We start from the raw sequence: 17,119 nt of genomic DNA on the forward strand, positions 1-17,119 counted from the left end.
TGTCAGTGACTTATACAATTTTAACTTAAATCCCTACCTCTTCTTTAAATAAATTTAGTTAAGTATTTTTGTTTCATTTTAAGTTCTAGAGCAAAACTAATCTGTCTTTATACTTTATCTATGGTAAGAATGTGTCTGGTCTTTTTTTAGTTTTGTTTGTTTTCTAAGAACTTAGAACATAAAGCATAGAAATGATGTTCACCAAAAATTCTTAACAATTTTGTTTGTCAGTATACATTTGCTTTAATTTAGAGGGTTGGAAATGGCCACTGCAATCAAATATTGTCAACCATTTGATATTTAAGCTTAGTTTATTCCTTTGGTATGTAATACCATATAATTCTTTGTTTGAAGAATGAAAAAAATTGGCAGTTAAATATGGTTATTTTGATGCCAAACAACTGATTTCCCTTTTATAAAAACAGCACAGTAAATTTTTTGGCATTAAGAAATTTTTAATGACAATTTGGTATGAACTTGCTTGCACAGCAATATGATTTGGGTTAATTGCAGTTTTTATTTTTAATTTTGGGTTAATTGTTAATTTTGTTTTATGGCTCTTGAAGTGGGGGTGGAGGTGGAGGAAAAGAAAGCATAGGTGAAATATCTTTAATTTAGTTCTAGATACTGAACTTGATGCTTTAACTCTATCAACTCATTTTATTCTCATAAAGCAGGTATCGTTTTCCCCATTTTACATATGAGATATTCAGTAACTTGCCTAAAGCCCTTAATCTAATATGAAAATTGTGATTTGAACCTATTTTTGTCTGATACCAAAGCTGTTATTTCTCCTCTGCTCCTTTGTCATGTTACATTTCTTTTGGGAGTTGATTATTTCTTGAGGATTTTGAGAGAGTGATTCTTAGGAATGCAGCATATAAATATTTACACTTCGGCACTTTTCTTCAAAAGCGAAGTAGCCACTTAACCAAAATAAGAGTACCACTTTTCTTTTTGGCCTTGATACCTCAAATTGCTATATGGAATTTTATTTATAGAAAGAAGTTTATTTTACTATTTTTAGTGTACATTTATTCTTTTCCCTCTTTTTTAGCATTAAATCCAAGATTTAATTTTTGTAAAATAGCTTTCAAACGTTATTGTGAGAATAATTAACAGTGCTGAATGGTGTGTGAATATGGTGGAAAGGAGAAGTTTAGAGTCGTATGTCACCAGGAGGAAACGTGGGTTAAAGCATTGGAATGTATAACACAGTGAATCTTGTGGTAGACAATGTCTGTGATTAACTGTATAAATATAAAAAAGTTCTTTCATGAACTAGAACAAATATATAACACTATTGCAGGGAGTTAATAATAGAGGGGTGTATGGGAAAAAATGTATCTATTGCAAACTATGGACTATAGTTAACATTAATATTTTAATATTCTGTCGTCAACAGTAACAAATGTACCACACCAATACTGTGCATCAATAATGGGGCAGGGGGTGGTGGTAAGGGATATGGGAGGATTTGGGTTTTCTTTTTTATTTCTTTTCTGGAATAATGAAAAGGTTCTAAAATTGATCTTGGGAATGTACACTGTGAGCCAGTGATTATATACTTTGGATGGTTTGTATGGTGTGTGAATCTGCCTCAATAAAATTGCATTAAAAATAGCTTTCAAGACTATTCCATTTTGAAGGAATCAATGAGATATCTTGTAATATCATTAGAAACCTTTTTAATATTTAAGGCATAAGAGTTAGATTACTAATGAAAAAATGTCTGAAATTCACAAAAATTCCAGTTTCAATGGAGCTTTCCTTTAACTGAGGTTTATTTTCAAAGACCAGCTCATTAAATTCTTAAATAAGATAAAATATAAGGCTAGCAAAATACCTTTTTTCCTACGATTTTAAATACTGACTTGAAAGAAACAGCAGACTTTCCCAGAAGAAAAGCCTCAGAGATGAATCACAGTTGGTAGCTTTACTGTTTATTTTCAATGTGCAGTTTACTTGTCTATTTTTAACATATATCCTGCTGTTTTTCGCACCTCATCTTTCTTGCAGTTTTCTGTGGCTTTGTCACATCAGTCTATACTTGGAGGTTTACAGATCACTGTACGTATCACATTATACACTATCATCAGTAAAAATGTTCAAAATGAGTTTCTTTGAAAACTTTGCCTTAAATGAGAATATGGTTGAACTGATTTCCTCTTCCGTGATAGAAAACTTTAGGAAATAAATTAATTCTATACCAGAAAAAAAAATTACAGAGACCAAGAAAAACAGCCAGATGTTGCAGCTCATTGTTATTTGGTCTTATTTCCTCTCACGTGCTCATTGCTCTCACTTGGCACCTCTTTTCCAGTGAAGAGCAGTGATGTTAGCACTGATACGGTTCATGGGCTTCCCCTGAAGCTTTAGCAGTGCCATCCTAAGAAATTGTAAGGCATTACAGATTCTCCTTATTTATGCTTCTCATTTATTCAGGATTCCTGAACCATTAATAATCTTTCCATAAATGTAATGCTTTTGTTTGACAATAATGTACAAAGAATAATTTCATATAGGCTCATAAACCTTTGCCCTACAAAGAAGAATAAGCATTGTATTATCCATGAGGATTTAAAAAAGGAAAGTTGCTGAAAATATAATATTTACATAGTATATTTAGATATTTATCGTAACAGCCATTTATTGATGAGCCAAGGATTCAATTTTTTTCTTTTTTCTTTTTCCTTTCTGGCATGAAAAAACTTTATTGCCATGAATTTAATTTCCTTTGCTTAGAGTCTCTGTGTTCTTTTTGTAAGTTGCCTGAGTTCTAGTTCAGGGTTTCTTTATTTTGTTTTGTTTTTGAGCTGGTCATGGTCAGTTATTCTACAGAGATCGATTTCTTTATCTCATCAGTGAGCATTAAGTCATGACCAAGCGATCATCTTTGGTGATCCACAAAGATTGGAACCCTGTCTGTCAGCTTTCTTCTATCCTTATTTATGTGTGTGTATAGCCAAAATCTTTATACCAAGCATTAATATCTGCTGTCTGATAGATTTTTCTCTTTGTATATTTTGAAGATCAAATGAGATTCTTTTAATTAGTTATATAGAAAAATCATCTGGTTTTTGAATGAAATATTTAGATTTTATAAATAGATTCTGACCTTTTCAAGCCTAGGAATCCAAACTCTTTCCTAATTATGCCAGAAGTATTTTTAAATTCTTAATTTAAAATGCCAATTTTTATGCTTCAGGGCAGCTAAAATGGTCTTTAGTTTTTTTTTGTTTTTTGTGTTTGTTTTGTCAATTAACTATTTTTTCCCAAAGTGCTTATATTTTACATATTTCACTTAAAGAGCTCTATTGAGACATAATTTATATTCTATAAAATTCACCTATTTTAAGTATACAGTTTCATGAGTTTTATTGCAACCATCTCTACATTCCAGTTTTAGAACACTTCCATCAGGATAGATTTTTTTAGCTGGTTTCTACTTACAATTAAAGGTACTAATTTTTTTTTCAAGTGAAAACTTGAAAAAGCAATCACGTTAGATATATCAATTACTTAAATGTAAAACATAAATCCTTAAGAAAACTAGGAAAAATGCAGGCTAAAAATGAGTTCTGAGTGTGGAAAGACTAAGTACTAAAAATATGGTATATATATAAAGGAAAATACTTTTTTTTTACTTTGACTGTAAAAATTAACAACTTGAAAATGTGACAGATGATAAACTGGGAAAAAATTCTTGCAGTAAACAGATGAGAAGCAGAGGGTCAACATGAATACAATAGTCAAATATATGCATAACAGAAACTACTAAAGCGCAACAGATGAGTACATAAATATACATTTCAGAAAAGGTACGCAAATTGCTTATAAATATTTGAGAAAAAAATATTTAACTGACATAGTCACCATATAAATTAAAATTTTAAAACATCATTAGCTTGACTGTCAAAATATCAGAGAAAAATACTTTAAAAAGTACAGTACGACTCATTCTAAAGTAACTCAACAGATACTTTCAAACTGCTGGTAGAATACAAATTATAACAACTCTGCTACAAAGTAATTTGTAGGATTTATCAAGAGTTCTAAAAATGTTTATAGCATTTTACTAGTAATTCTACTTCATGGACTATATCCTTGGCAAACAATTAGAAATATGAACAAAAATTTATGCCCAAGAGGCCTATCATAGCATTATTTACTTAATTTACTTAATTAAATCCTATTTTGGGGAATTTTAGTTTATACTGCCTATTATTTTGTTATACATTGCAAGGATTATAGAAAAAAAAAGTGACATCTGTAATAGGTTTAGTACCAGATAAAAAACTGGGTAAGTTCAGAGGCAGTGTATTAGTGTTAAACTGGGTGTGGAGAGGGGTGCTCTGGAGTCAGACTTCCTGAGTTTGAATACTGGCTCTACCACTTACTAGTTGTGTGGCCTTGGATACATCGTTTAACCTTTTTTTACCTTAGGTTTCTCATCTTTAAAATGGGAATACTAGTGCCCATTTTAAAAGGGTTGTGAAGGTTAAATTATTTAGTACATATAAAACATTTAGAACAGTACCAGGCATATAGTAAGCTCTCAGTAATTGTTACTGATTACTTATTACTAGCTCTTAATCATGAATATTTCAAGAAAATACTGTACTCAAAACCTTGGTTCTTTCGAAGGTAAACTTTAGCTAAATGTTGTCTTTGCCTAAAATATACTTTTTGTTGTTTTGTTTTAGATGTAGTGAAGAGACTTTGTAAGAAATACCAAAGAACTTCTAAATATTAAGAACTAAAAGAAAGAGAAATTTGATGGGAAGCAAACATGTTTCTTGAATTTAATACTCATTTAAGCATTCCTCTCATTTTTTAAATAAGGTCCAAAATGTTGTTTATCAATATGTAAACTTCAGAACATTTCGTACTATTCAAAATCTTATTTTTGGTTGTTATGTTTTGGAACTTTTCAAAAACTGTTCATATTAATCACTATTTTCCTTTTCTCTTTATAGATCACCATTTGCTGCTGTGACAGATTATTCAGTTACAAGGAATAATGTCATTCAGCTCTGCTTGGAATTAACAACAATCGTGCAACAGGTATTAGCTCACAGACTTTTCTTCTGTCAATATGTTGGCTATTTCCTATTCCAACAATGAGGAGTATTCTTTAACCGAAAATATATAAGACACTGGTTTGGTAATTTCTCATTCAAAGACAGATGGTTCTAAAGAAACCAAATATGTGATTATTTCTTGCAAAACAATGTATATAGCATAATAAACAAGGGTTTCATTTACCAGAAGAAGAAAAAGTAACCTGAACTTCTAAAGACATCCTTACAATAAAATTGTAATGTCTGTTAGTTTCATACTTTCAGGATGTCAACTAAACTATATTGCCTTTCACAACATTAAACTACCCCATGATAGTCTGAGACTATTAGTGTCTTGTTTGTGCAACTATAGTTTCACTTAATGTACATATACATGCAAACAAATATACGTAATAGTGATCTAATTATATGAACTAATTTCCCGCTTTGAATATTATCTAAGCCAGGGATCCCCAAATCAAATGCTTTCACATGTCCAGCAGCTAATATAAATGTTTGAATCAAGCCTGATATAAGACAAGTATTAGAGGTAGGGACTGGGGTTAGTTGAATAGTATATAACAAAACTCTCCTGAGAGGTCTGAGGCCTGCATCCACCACTCTGTGTAAGCCTCATATAAGCGTATTGCTACTGTTTCTTTCTTAGGGTGCCATTATTTGTTAACCTGTCCAATGATGCAGAAATCTGGAAAGCAGAGGATAAATTATGATACAGGAGATTATTGGATAAATTTGGGAAATTGACAGTTTAATTTATCCTTCTACTCTATCCATTAACAGGGATTCTTGCTCTTTTATTATATTGCCTATATATTCTCAAAGAAACAAGACATTTTATTCATATAGATTTAATTCCTTCAGTACATTTTCTGCTGCACTGTATAGATTTTATTTGTACTATTTCCCTGAAACTGCAGGTTTTAAGATGTTTTTCATTATAGACAGAAGAGTAAATTTGTGACTTTTAGTTGTGGAATACATCAGACATTCAACAGAATTGTATCATGGTAATGAGAAGTCATCAACTCATTGCTTGCTGTTAGTCTAAGAGACATGCATGAAGATGATGAACACTTTATGAATTTTGAAGTATCCTAACAGCCTTACTACATGCCTTCATATTTGATATCAGAAGAATTTCATACATCCCAACTGGGTAGTAGGGAGACAAGTAGTATTTTAAGGTAGAGCTAAGCAAACTTGTTCTGTAAATGACCAGACACTAAATATTTAAGGCTTTATAGGCCATATGATCTCTGTCACAGCTACTCAGATCTACTGTTGTAGCACAAAAGCAGTCATAGACAATATGTGAATGAATGAGCATGGCTGTGTTCCCTTAAAACTTTATTTGCAAAAACAGGTAGTTGGCAAAATTTGGCCCACTGGCCATAGTTTGCTGGCCTACGTTCTAGGGCAATGCTAGTCCAGTGTGTTAGGCAGAGCAGCAGCATCATGATCACGTAGAAACATGTTAGAAATTCGGATTCTTGGAACCCACCCCAGATTTACTATAGGTAGGGCCCTGAAATCTGCCTGTCAGTTTTCCAGGTGATTTTCATTTTCATACATTGTTCTAGGAAACAAGGTAAAAGAGCAAAACCAAAATTCATGGGTAGTTTTTCTTATAGTTCTGTATTAACTGTGGCATTTCTTCAAAAATCTGTTTTCTAAAATCCTATTTCTTTTAAAGGTTTTAAACTTTCCCAGAAATTTGGGATGTGGACAACAGATTGTTGGTTTCTTCCCTTTTAATATGAGAGAAAGAAATTCTCCCTGATTTAAACATACCTGTTACACAGTATTTGTAATCATTTATAGCCTCTTAATGTTGGATATGCAGTGGAAATCTGTGAACAAACAATAATAGTAATGAAATTATTAATGCCTGTTATCTGCTATATGATAAGTCTGTTATAACCATATTATATATATTATGTAAGTTTTTTTTCATTTATAGATGAGACTAAAGACAATTGAAATATGGAATTAAATGGAAGGATTAAAAGTATGTTTATTTTTATACATGAGAACTTTTTATACGTGAGAAACAACTTTTGTTACATGAGAAATTCATTTATTGTCAATTATGTGGGAAAGCAATCAATCTGATATCAGGTTCCAAAATAATTTCATTTCCAAGCATAATTATGACAGAAAGTGGATGTTTTTCATTCCTTCTTTCTCCTCCAAACATCTGGAACTGGATGACCAGTTTAAGGTTTTCTTTTGAGTAACTGGCCAATACTTTGTTGCCTTATAAACCAAGACTGCAAATTCTGAATGACAACAATGATACTTTTTCTTGAAATTCTTGAAAGAGTATTAGGGGATTGTTTTTCACTTAATTCATACATACCTAATATTTTCCCATATCAAAAGGGGGTAGACAAAGTGATCTTGAAAGAAAAGTTACCTTTCTTTTAACTGTTAAATATAGGACCAAGTCAGAAATGGAGAGTTTTCTATATTTAGCACTCACAGGTTCCAGAGCATACCTTTGTCACTCTAACCTTCAGATGTTAAGTCAAGAAGAATGGCTGAAGTAATTTTAAGATCTGTAGAAACGTGAAGTGGTGGAAATGCGGTTTATGTCAGATATGACTAACTTACCCACTCTACTATTTTAAGAACCTACCATCTAAATAACAAGTGATTCAGTTTTTGTTTCCAGAATGTATGAACACCTGCTATTGACAACTATTTCATAGAAAACGTATCCTACTCTGATAATGCCCTAAAAGGCTTGTTTATGCTCTCAACAGGACCTTTTAACAGCTGCACTATTTGGCTTAGCATTCTCTTCAGGAGTCTTCCTTTAGGGCAGTAATGGGTTTATGTTTTGCTATTTATAAGTTAAGAAAAAGTTACAGCTTTTAAAAAGTTCAACCTCTTTACACTGGTTGAACTTTAAGTACCTTCAGTCCTGACTAAATGCAGAATAACCAAAATTACTCCCAATAACTGAAATATTCCAAATATACTCAAGGCATAGAAAGACCTCTGTACCTTCCACCTTATATACTTTTTTTTTTTTTTGTAGAGGATGTCATGCCCTTCTAATGGCATTTTGCTTTTACAATACCTATTTCTGTGGTTTTTGAAAGTTCAGTAGCTCATAACATTTGTCACAGTTACGTCTACCTTGTTCTCATTTTCCCATTACTATCCAGTTCCTTGTTTTTCCTTTAAGATGCTTCATAACAAAAACCTCTATACATGAATGTTTTGGTTCTTGTCTCACCACCCCATCCCAACTTGTACCTGGCTTGATTTCTTAATACATCTGCTTTAACTAGGTCCTTTGTTATACCTTAAGGAAAATAATGGGTGCAAATTTCTCTTAAATCTTGTCTTCTTGGCATTCTGATTATTCTTTTTAGAGAATCAGTCACTTTCAGACTAGTCATCCCAAAGCCCAACTCCAATCTGATCAGTCTGGTTACTTCTAGCAGTTTTCAGCAATTTTCTACTTATTTCCACATTGATTACAAACTCCTCTCTTTGGAATTCAAAGGCCTCCATGTATGGTCTTAACATAACTTAAGTTTTATCTTCTAGTACTTCCATGTATCTTAATTGTACTCTAGTTCATATGGATGACTTATTTTTACTAAAATAGATCTTGCAGTTTCATCTTTTTATGTTGTGAGGCCTTCTCAGAATGTAAATTGCATATATCTCATTATCTCGTATATCTCATTATCTTTGCTTGTTAAAATTATGTCATATTTTTAAAGCCCTCAAAGAATGCCACCTCACCCATGAAACATTTCATTTTTCCACATCTGTTTGTCCCTTCTCCCTACTTTGACCATTTATATGTAATATGATTATTAATATGGTTGGGTTTAAATATACCATCTTGCCATCTTTTATTTTTTCCTTCTGTTCTTTGTTCCCTTCCCCCCCCCTTTTTTTTCTGTATACTTTTAAATTAATCGTTTTTATGATTACATTTTTTTCTCCTTTTTGTCAGCTTACTAGCTGTAACTCTCTGGTGTGTATAAGATGGGTTTTAGTGATTGCTTTAGGGCTTATGGTATACACCTTTAACTTAGCAGTCTGCCATCAAATAATATTATGCCACTTCACATATAAGAATATTATGATGAGATACTTCCATTTCTCCTCTCACAACTCTTGTGCCATTTTGTCATATCTTTTAACTAGACATAGGTTATAAACCCCATAATCCATTGTTATAATTTTGACTTTAAACATTAAATTATCTTTTAAAGATTATCCTTTAGAGTAAATTTAATTATAGGCATTATATATTAGTTGTTTGTGTTTTTTTTTTACCATCTCTTAAATAATCTATTAATTTTCTACCATTATGTGACGTTATCTCTCTTAGGTACCAAGTTTAATGATACGCTTAAGTCTTTTCTCTGGACTCTGTGATCTATAGCTACCTTTAATAGCAGTAGGAATGAGCATTATAGATAAAATAATGAAATAAAATAGTTACATGTTTTCTCTTGGTAGTGAAATTATGGGTGAGTTTATTTAGACTCTACTTTTCTGTATTTTCCACATTTTCTAAAACAAACTTGGGTTATCAGAAAAACAAAAAAATAAATGCTACATCCATTGAAGAAGAGCTACTTTAACTTTGATAAAAAGAGCACAGTGTCGATGAATACTTACTATATATTAAATTACATAGCTCCCAAATAGTTAATGTCCACCCAATGGTCTAATTCAGCCATTATATACATGCTAATCACTGTATTCACTTGGAAGTTATGAAGCATCTAAAGTCAGGAATTAAACTTAAACTGCAGTAAAAGAGGACAATTTGAATAAGCAACATGTGGATTTAAAAATCATATCTAGGGGAGAAACCATTATGAAACCAGAACTCCAGAGCAGGTGCCAGCCACATGCCTCCCCAGTTAACAGAGGTTTTCTGGACACCATTGGCCACCCTCCACTGAAGGCACCCGATTGTTGATGCATTACGTTGGACACTTTATGGCCTTAAGACTGTAACCGTGTAACCAAATAAACCCCCTTTATAAAAGCTAAAAAAAAAAAAAAATCATATCTAGGGCATGCATTTATTACCAAGCTTTCAAGAAATCTCATCTGAACAGTTATTATGATAGTTACGCTTTTGAAATATGCTGTGCTTCAAATTATTTTTCACTCAACTTTAATTATTTTTATTTCCTTTGCAGTAGGATGAGATAATCAATATCTAAAAATAAACTGTCAAAAATGGCTTTTTTTTCCCTCCTTAACACAAAAAGGTGGCACTATGAAGTAAGCGGAAAGTGCTTCTTGATAGTGGCCACTTATATTTAAAATAATGCTAAAATTAGAATAGGAAGATATTTCTTTTAAAAACGATTTAGTGGAATTCGTTTAATCTACTAGGCCTATTTAACTTATTTTCACTTGTGATGGATTTGGATAGTTATATTTGAAGTCTTTTAGAAGAAACACTTTTCCCCAACACATACCTCCCCACATAAGATTAGTTATAATAACACCTTAAAGACAAAAAGAGAAACTTGTTTTAAAATCTTAATGGAAAGAATCCTCAAGAAGTACTGCGGCTTCATTTAGAGCACTGTCAACAACTGAATCAGAAAAATGAGACGGGTACCCACGCACATCTTGTCAGCATTGAAATAATTGCCATTTGCCTGCCCTAATGGGTATCAGCTCAACCTAAAACTATTCCTACTGTAACATTTTTATGTTTTTCACTTCAAATTTAAAAATGATGCATTAGCTTGTCACTAGTTAAGAAATGAGCACAAAACTATAGGTTTGCAAGGTGATGTTTTGGTGAAGCTTAGAATACTTGGGACAAGGGACTGGGGGTGGAAGGGGGCAGTGAGTCTTGGAATACTTGAGACTCAGCTCTATTGCTTCATAAGCATTTCATCTTGGATAAGCCATAAATTGCTTGCACCATATATCAACAGAAGTGATCATATGTATCTCAAAGCTATTGTGAGCATCAAATTAGATATATTTAAAAATGATTCATAAATGTTAAGTGAAAAGCAAAAGTGGAGTAATATTATTTACAAAATGAGTGAGAAAGAGACTTGATAAAAGGAAATAGGATAAGAACTTTATTTTAAATAATAAATTACAACAATTTATTTTCTCCATTTGGCATGTGTTAGCTTCCTTGAGCTAAACTTATAGTGAAATCTGAATTACATACTGAGAGAAAAATTTCAACATGTTGGAAAACATTTTAAATCAAAGTTTGAAATGTTAAATTCAGAGTGAAAACTCCTTTAAAATTCATGTTCTGACAATATGCTTTTACCTGAAATCGTCCCCTCTAGGTTGTGTTTATTCAAAATGTCTTTCTGTTTTCTTAGGGGCTTACTTATTTTTCAGCCTTTTTAGATCCATTTTTCCATGTCCTTGGACATCACTGGATGTCTGAATAGTGTTGGAAACATTTTAGTTTCCTTTACCAGTCCTACCTAAAAGTTGAAAAAAACGAGAAGACCAGTACTCTTTCACGTAAGGTTATTATAAAATAACTTTTGAGAAGAAAAAGAATTCAGGGCCTATCATTCTGAAGACCTTTCTTAAATCATCGATCTATTTAAAAATATGTAATTTATACTTACCACATACTCAACACTTTCCTTCCCTACTTCCTAAAATATGAAGAAATAGCATTTACTATTCAAAAAGTATTAACTGAGAGAATCCTCACCAACACCTGAAAATTCATTTAGTTGTTGAAAGAGAGAGTTTTTATGGTCCTTGCTCTTATGATACTAAAATGTATAGTGTAAAGGCTTGTATGTATCATATTCTCTACTCCTTTGACTATTTTCTAAATTTTTTAAATTATAAAAGTAATCCTGACAGAAAAATTTGGAAGTAATAAGAAGAATAAAAATGTTATTTATTACCCTAACACCCAAAGAGAGCCCCTGTTATCATTTTGCCTATTTTATTTCAGACTGTTTCATGTGCATATACATATGTATATATTTTGAATATGGCATTTTTAATTTAATATTTTTTGATACTTATTTTTCATTTTATTGCATACTTCAAATTAGGTCTTTTTTCCTTTAAAAAAAGTTTAAAAATAATATTAATTTTTTTAACAAAATACAGAAAGCTGTAAAGAAGAACAGTTACACTCATCCCAACCTAATAATGCAGAAATAACTGATGCTATTCTTTTGGTCTTTCCTACAATATATATCTTACTTTATTATTCTGGCTTTGATGGTTATTTATTTTTTAAATTTTTTACTTTGTTACATATTTATCTGTTGAATGTATTTCATTTCTTTTTAAAATCTTTATTCAAGCAAAGGGGAAAGATATTCTTCATAGATCAATATTGAAAGTGTTTATTTTTTATAGGTAACCTCCCTTAAATTATGTATATGTGTTTTCTGATCCCTTTTGTTACATTTACACTATTTAAAATGTAAATCTGTAAAATCAAACAATTTATGAACTAGTCTCTAAATATGCATTTTAAAATAAAAATATAAATTAGCATGTTGAGTTTATAGCCCTTTTTATGTATTCCTGCTCCAATTAAATCCAATCACTTTACTTGTTTTATCTTCATCAGGTTGTTCCTTGCTCACAGTAAATACCTAAGAGACATCAAAAGCTTTTCTAGGACTTGCTGAATTGGTACTTTATGGTTTAAATTTTTAGAGCACATATTTATAAATACTTTAAAAGAAAAAGCAGAATTTTGTGAAAACGAATAGCCTAAAAAGCAATTTTAAAAGCTTCATTAAGGGTGTATGCAGGCAAATTTGGCCAGTAAGTTTATTGACAAAAGCTATTATATTTCACTTAATTACATTTCCTCTAGATGAATGGTACCTCCTTTACCTTTTTGGTTGACATATCATTTGCTCTTATATTTTATGACAAAATAGTGTAGTGTGCTTTCATGTCAAGTAGATCTGAGTTTATCATCTAAGTTCAGCTTTTTGATGAGCTGTATGAACTCAGACAAATTGCTTCATAACTCTGATACTCTTTGTCTTTACCTGTAAAATTGGATCACTACTTTGTTGGATTATTGTTGAGTTGTTGTGAAGACTGGAAACTGATCAGCCCATGACCTGGCATGTAGTGGGAGCTTAATAAATGGCAGTTATTGTTATCTTATGTAGCAAAGGAGCTTTGGGAAACTAAACAGCTAGTTTCTTGCTCCACAAAAAATGTAAGTGATGCTCTACTTTTTGGTATTGAGTAGCAATGAAGAAAGACCTATTTCTAAAAGTAGAGGAATTTTTTAATAGGATTTTAGTTTGCTTAGGATGTTCTTTAGTTTTTTATGCATATTAATTTCTGTTTCATATTCTGGGAGATAATTTGAAACATCTTTGTTCAAATGTAATACAGAAATTAATTTTGATCATCTGCGAACTTGCAATCTCTACCCACATATTCAAATAACCTAGAGTTAAAAATGGAACAACCAAAATGTGCATATTTGAAAGGCCATCAGTATATAATAGTCATACAGAATGTGTTTTAAAAGGGATATTAAGATTCACATAATAGTTTAATACATGTAAAGATCTAAAGTGGGGACATAAATTATGCTGGGATAGGTAGGGTATATTCTATGGTTCATGTAGCAAGTGTTAAAACATATGAAAAACCCAGCCAGAATATTCTCACATCATCTCAAACACAATATATTACTAACCCTGAAAATATATATATATATATTACTATATATGCAGGGTTAGTGTTCAAGCCTTTCTGAATCAGACGTTCTAGGTGACCTGAAAATTGGACTGGAACCCTTGGGTTAGAAACTGGGGCATTTCAGACTTAAAACTAGGGCAAGCCTTATATGTAATTTTTATAAAATATGAATTATATTACTTAGCATATCCATTGAAAGCAATATGAAAGGCGATGGTGTTTTTTTAAACAAAACAATACATTTCAGTGTAATTTGTACTTAATCTTTTTTCTCAGATGTTTAGTTAATCATGTAAAAGCAAATCCAATATCTTTTAAAACTTTTTCAGAGAATCCTAATATAGTGAACCAGAAGTTTTATATAGAACTGTTAGACATAACACACAGATAACTTGAGCATATTTTTTCTGAAGACAGTGAATATTGGACATATGTATATATATATAGAACTAAAAACAGTTTGCAAAGTTCTGTAGTGGCAGGAAGTATGATATATGTATATACCTGTATCTTGTCAAAGGCCTAGAATATAGTGTTATAATCAGAATAGATATAAACATACACACAGACATGACATCATCATTCATTATTTTTTCTTAAAATAGTTCCATTTATTTCTCTTCACATTTAATGTAATTATGCTTGTCTTTGAGCTTTGTAAAAATGGTATCATTGTGCATCTTTTTTCACTTGATATTAGATTTTCAGTTTCACTCATGTCTTGCTCAGTACCTTGTAGTTCATTCACTTTTACTGCATATAATATTTCATTGTGTGTATATACCCCAAGATATTTATCTGTTCTCTTGACTATGGATATTTGGGTGTATACCTACATTTAAGTACATACCTAGGAGTGTAATTGCCAGGTTATATGGTATGCATATGCTTGTCTTTACATTTGGACCACATCTTATTCTCAAAGTTTTATTTATTTATTTGTTTTATTTATTTTATTATTTATTATATAGTGTACTTTCATTATCATCTTATTCTCTACATTATTTTTGTCATATGGTCTTATGATGCAATTTACCTTTCAAGAGATGTTTACAATTTTCTCACAAAAACCTTAAGAAGGTAGAACTTTTGTCAGTATTCCTATTTTATGTATAAGGAAACAAGTGTAGAAAGGTGGGTTAGGTGATTCTAACCCCTTATACTTGATAAAATAAACTTCATTAGAAATTCCCTGATTTGCTGTCATTTGTGATGTACCATGATGACTCTTCTTAAAGAATCAAGCCAAAAGTAATACAGATACATTTAAGAAGGGGTTTGCTGTGGTAGGTTTGGTGAAGGCAGAAGTATGCCTCCTTCATCTCTGTATCTCTAGAGCCTGGCAAATAAGCATTTGTTGAAAGTATGGAAAGATTCATTTTCCGATTAAAATTTCACCAAAAAAGTTATATAATTTTAAATATAGCTTCTTAACTCACTCTGATATGATGCTATATGAAGACCAAAAAGAGAAGTAAACAAATTATTGAGTTTCTAAAGTTGATAAAATCTATGTGTTAGTTTTCCAGGGCTGCTATAGCAAATACCATAGACTGGTTGGCTTAAACAACGGGAATTTATTGTCTCAGTTTGGAAGGCTAGAATTCCGAAATTCAGGTGCCAGCAGGATCATGCTTTCTCTGAATCTGTAGCATTTTGGTGGTGGCTTGCCGTCTGTCTCTTTTCTTCTTCTACTGTGTCCAAATTTCTTCTGCTTATAAGGACTCCAGTCACATTGGATTAAGGCCCACCCTGATTCAGTTTGATCTCACCTTAACTAGTAACATCTTCAAAGGTCCTGTTTACAAATGGGTTCACATCCACAGGACCAGGGGCTAGGACTTGAACATCTCTTTGTGAGGGACATGATTCAATCTGTAATACTATGTATATTATGATTTTAGCAAATTTTAAAATTGTCCTTTAAGGCTGCTGCTTCCTATTCCTCCTCCTGTTAATCTTTGTAACTCCAGGGAGATGGATTGCGAGACAACAGTGGTGACAGTGCCAGTCTTCTCCATAGAGCTGGTAATTAGCTAATGAGTTGGGGAGGGTGGGAGAGGGGAGAAAAACTATTGTGGGGAAGACCAGAGGCTTAAGGGAGTAGGCTGGTTTTGGAGCCAGGAATGCTCCCCATTACTGTCTGCTTTCTGCCCTCCCTCAAATAAAGCCAGGTGTGCATCTCTGAGTATCATTTAGAATGCTTTTGTAGCTTAAGAATTTAACATTGGGTCAAATTTGGAAATCTGAGCAATAAAAGAATATAGAATATAATGTTTTTGCACTATACAATGCCAGTTAGAGTGAGAGTTAATGAAGTGGGACGTGGGGGGTGGGGGTGGGAATCAAAAGTTTCAATTAGGTAGCCTTATTGGTTCTGGTTCTGTAAATGTTTTCCTGTGTATCTTTCTCCTATTTAAGTGCTGCCACAAAGTTTCTTCAAGACTTTTGAAATGCCTACCCTAGTTGTATTCAATGGTTATTTATACTGTATTAATTACCATTTTAATGTCTCACTGTTTTCTATCCTCCCCACCCCACTAAATATCCCACTGGTGCTTCCTGTTTCTTTCCACCTAAACTATCTACACAATGTTCTCCTACCCTGTCTTCCCACCTAGGAAGGATTCTTAGTTGTCTTTTAGAATTGAAATTTATTTGCCCTGGCTCTTTCAACTTTTTAACCCCTCCCCCAATCATAGCATCTGGATAAACCCTATTCCTTCTGACACTTAAAGGTCATTAGCAAGAAAAACAGGGCTATGTTATGTTTAATGTGTAAGCAATAATATCTTTACTGTTTTGCTGTTGGCAAAGTGTTTGTACCACACACATCAAATTTCCTCCTCACAACAATCAGGTAAGGTAGGTAGACTAAGTGTCATTATCTCAATTTTACAAGTGAGTTAATGGAATTTCAGAGAGGGAGAATGACATTAAGTGATTTAGGTCTAGGTGCTCTGACATGGTCTGTAATACTTTCAGTTTGTTGCTCCCCAACTTTGACTTCATCTTAGAATCAAGTAAAGAGCTCTTTAAAAACACTGATGCCTGGGCCCCATCCAAAACCAATTAAATCAGATTATCTGGGTTGGAGTTTGGCATCAGTATTTTTTAAATGATGCTTCAAGTGATTCTACTAAGGAGTCAAAGTTGATAATCACTGGGATGTACTCATACTTTACTGGCTTAGTAGGAGATGAGTATTAGGTGGGAAGAAAATGTACGTGATCAAGAAGTGTTTCCCAAAGGATGGTCCATGGACCAAACTTGACCTGGGAAAGCTTGTTAAAAGTGCAGATTCCCCAGACTTCACCACAGACTTAATGACTGAGAAGCATGAATCA

At 32.3% G+C, this 17,119-nt stretch overlaps 1 protein-coding gene across 1 annotated transcript in view; it reads left to right on the plus strand.

Annotated features, from left to right (window-relative positions):
- Positions 1 to 17,119, plus strand: part of CNKSR2 (connector enhancer of kinase suppressor of Ras 2) — a 308,883-nt gene that overhangs the window by 76,007 nt on the left and 215,757 nt on the right. The window contains 1 exon segment of the mRNA XM_037821616.1: positions 4,980 to 5,067. Coding sequence (XP_037677544.1) covers positions 4,980 to 5,067 — 88 coding nt within the window.

The sequence above is a fragment of the Choloepus didactylus genome, chromosome X (genome assembly GCF_015220235.1).
Source record: "Choloepus didactylus isolate mChoDid1 chromosome X, mChoDid1.pri, whole genome shotgun sequence".
In the NCBI taxonomy this organism is placed as follows: Eukaryota; Metazoa; Chordata; class Mammalia; order Pilosa; family Megalonychidae; genus Choloepus; species Choloepus didactylus.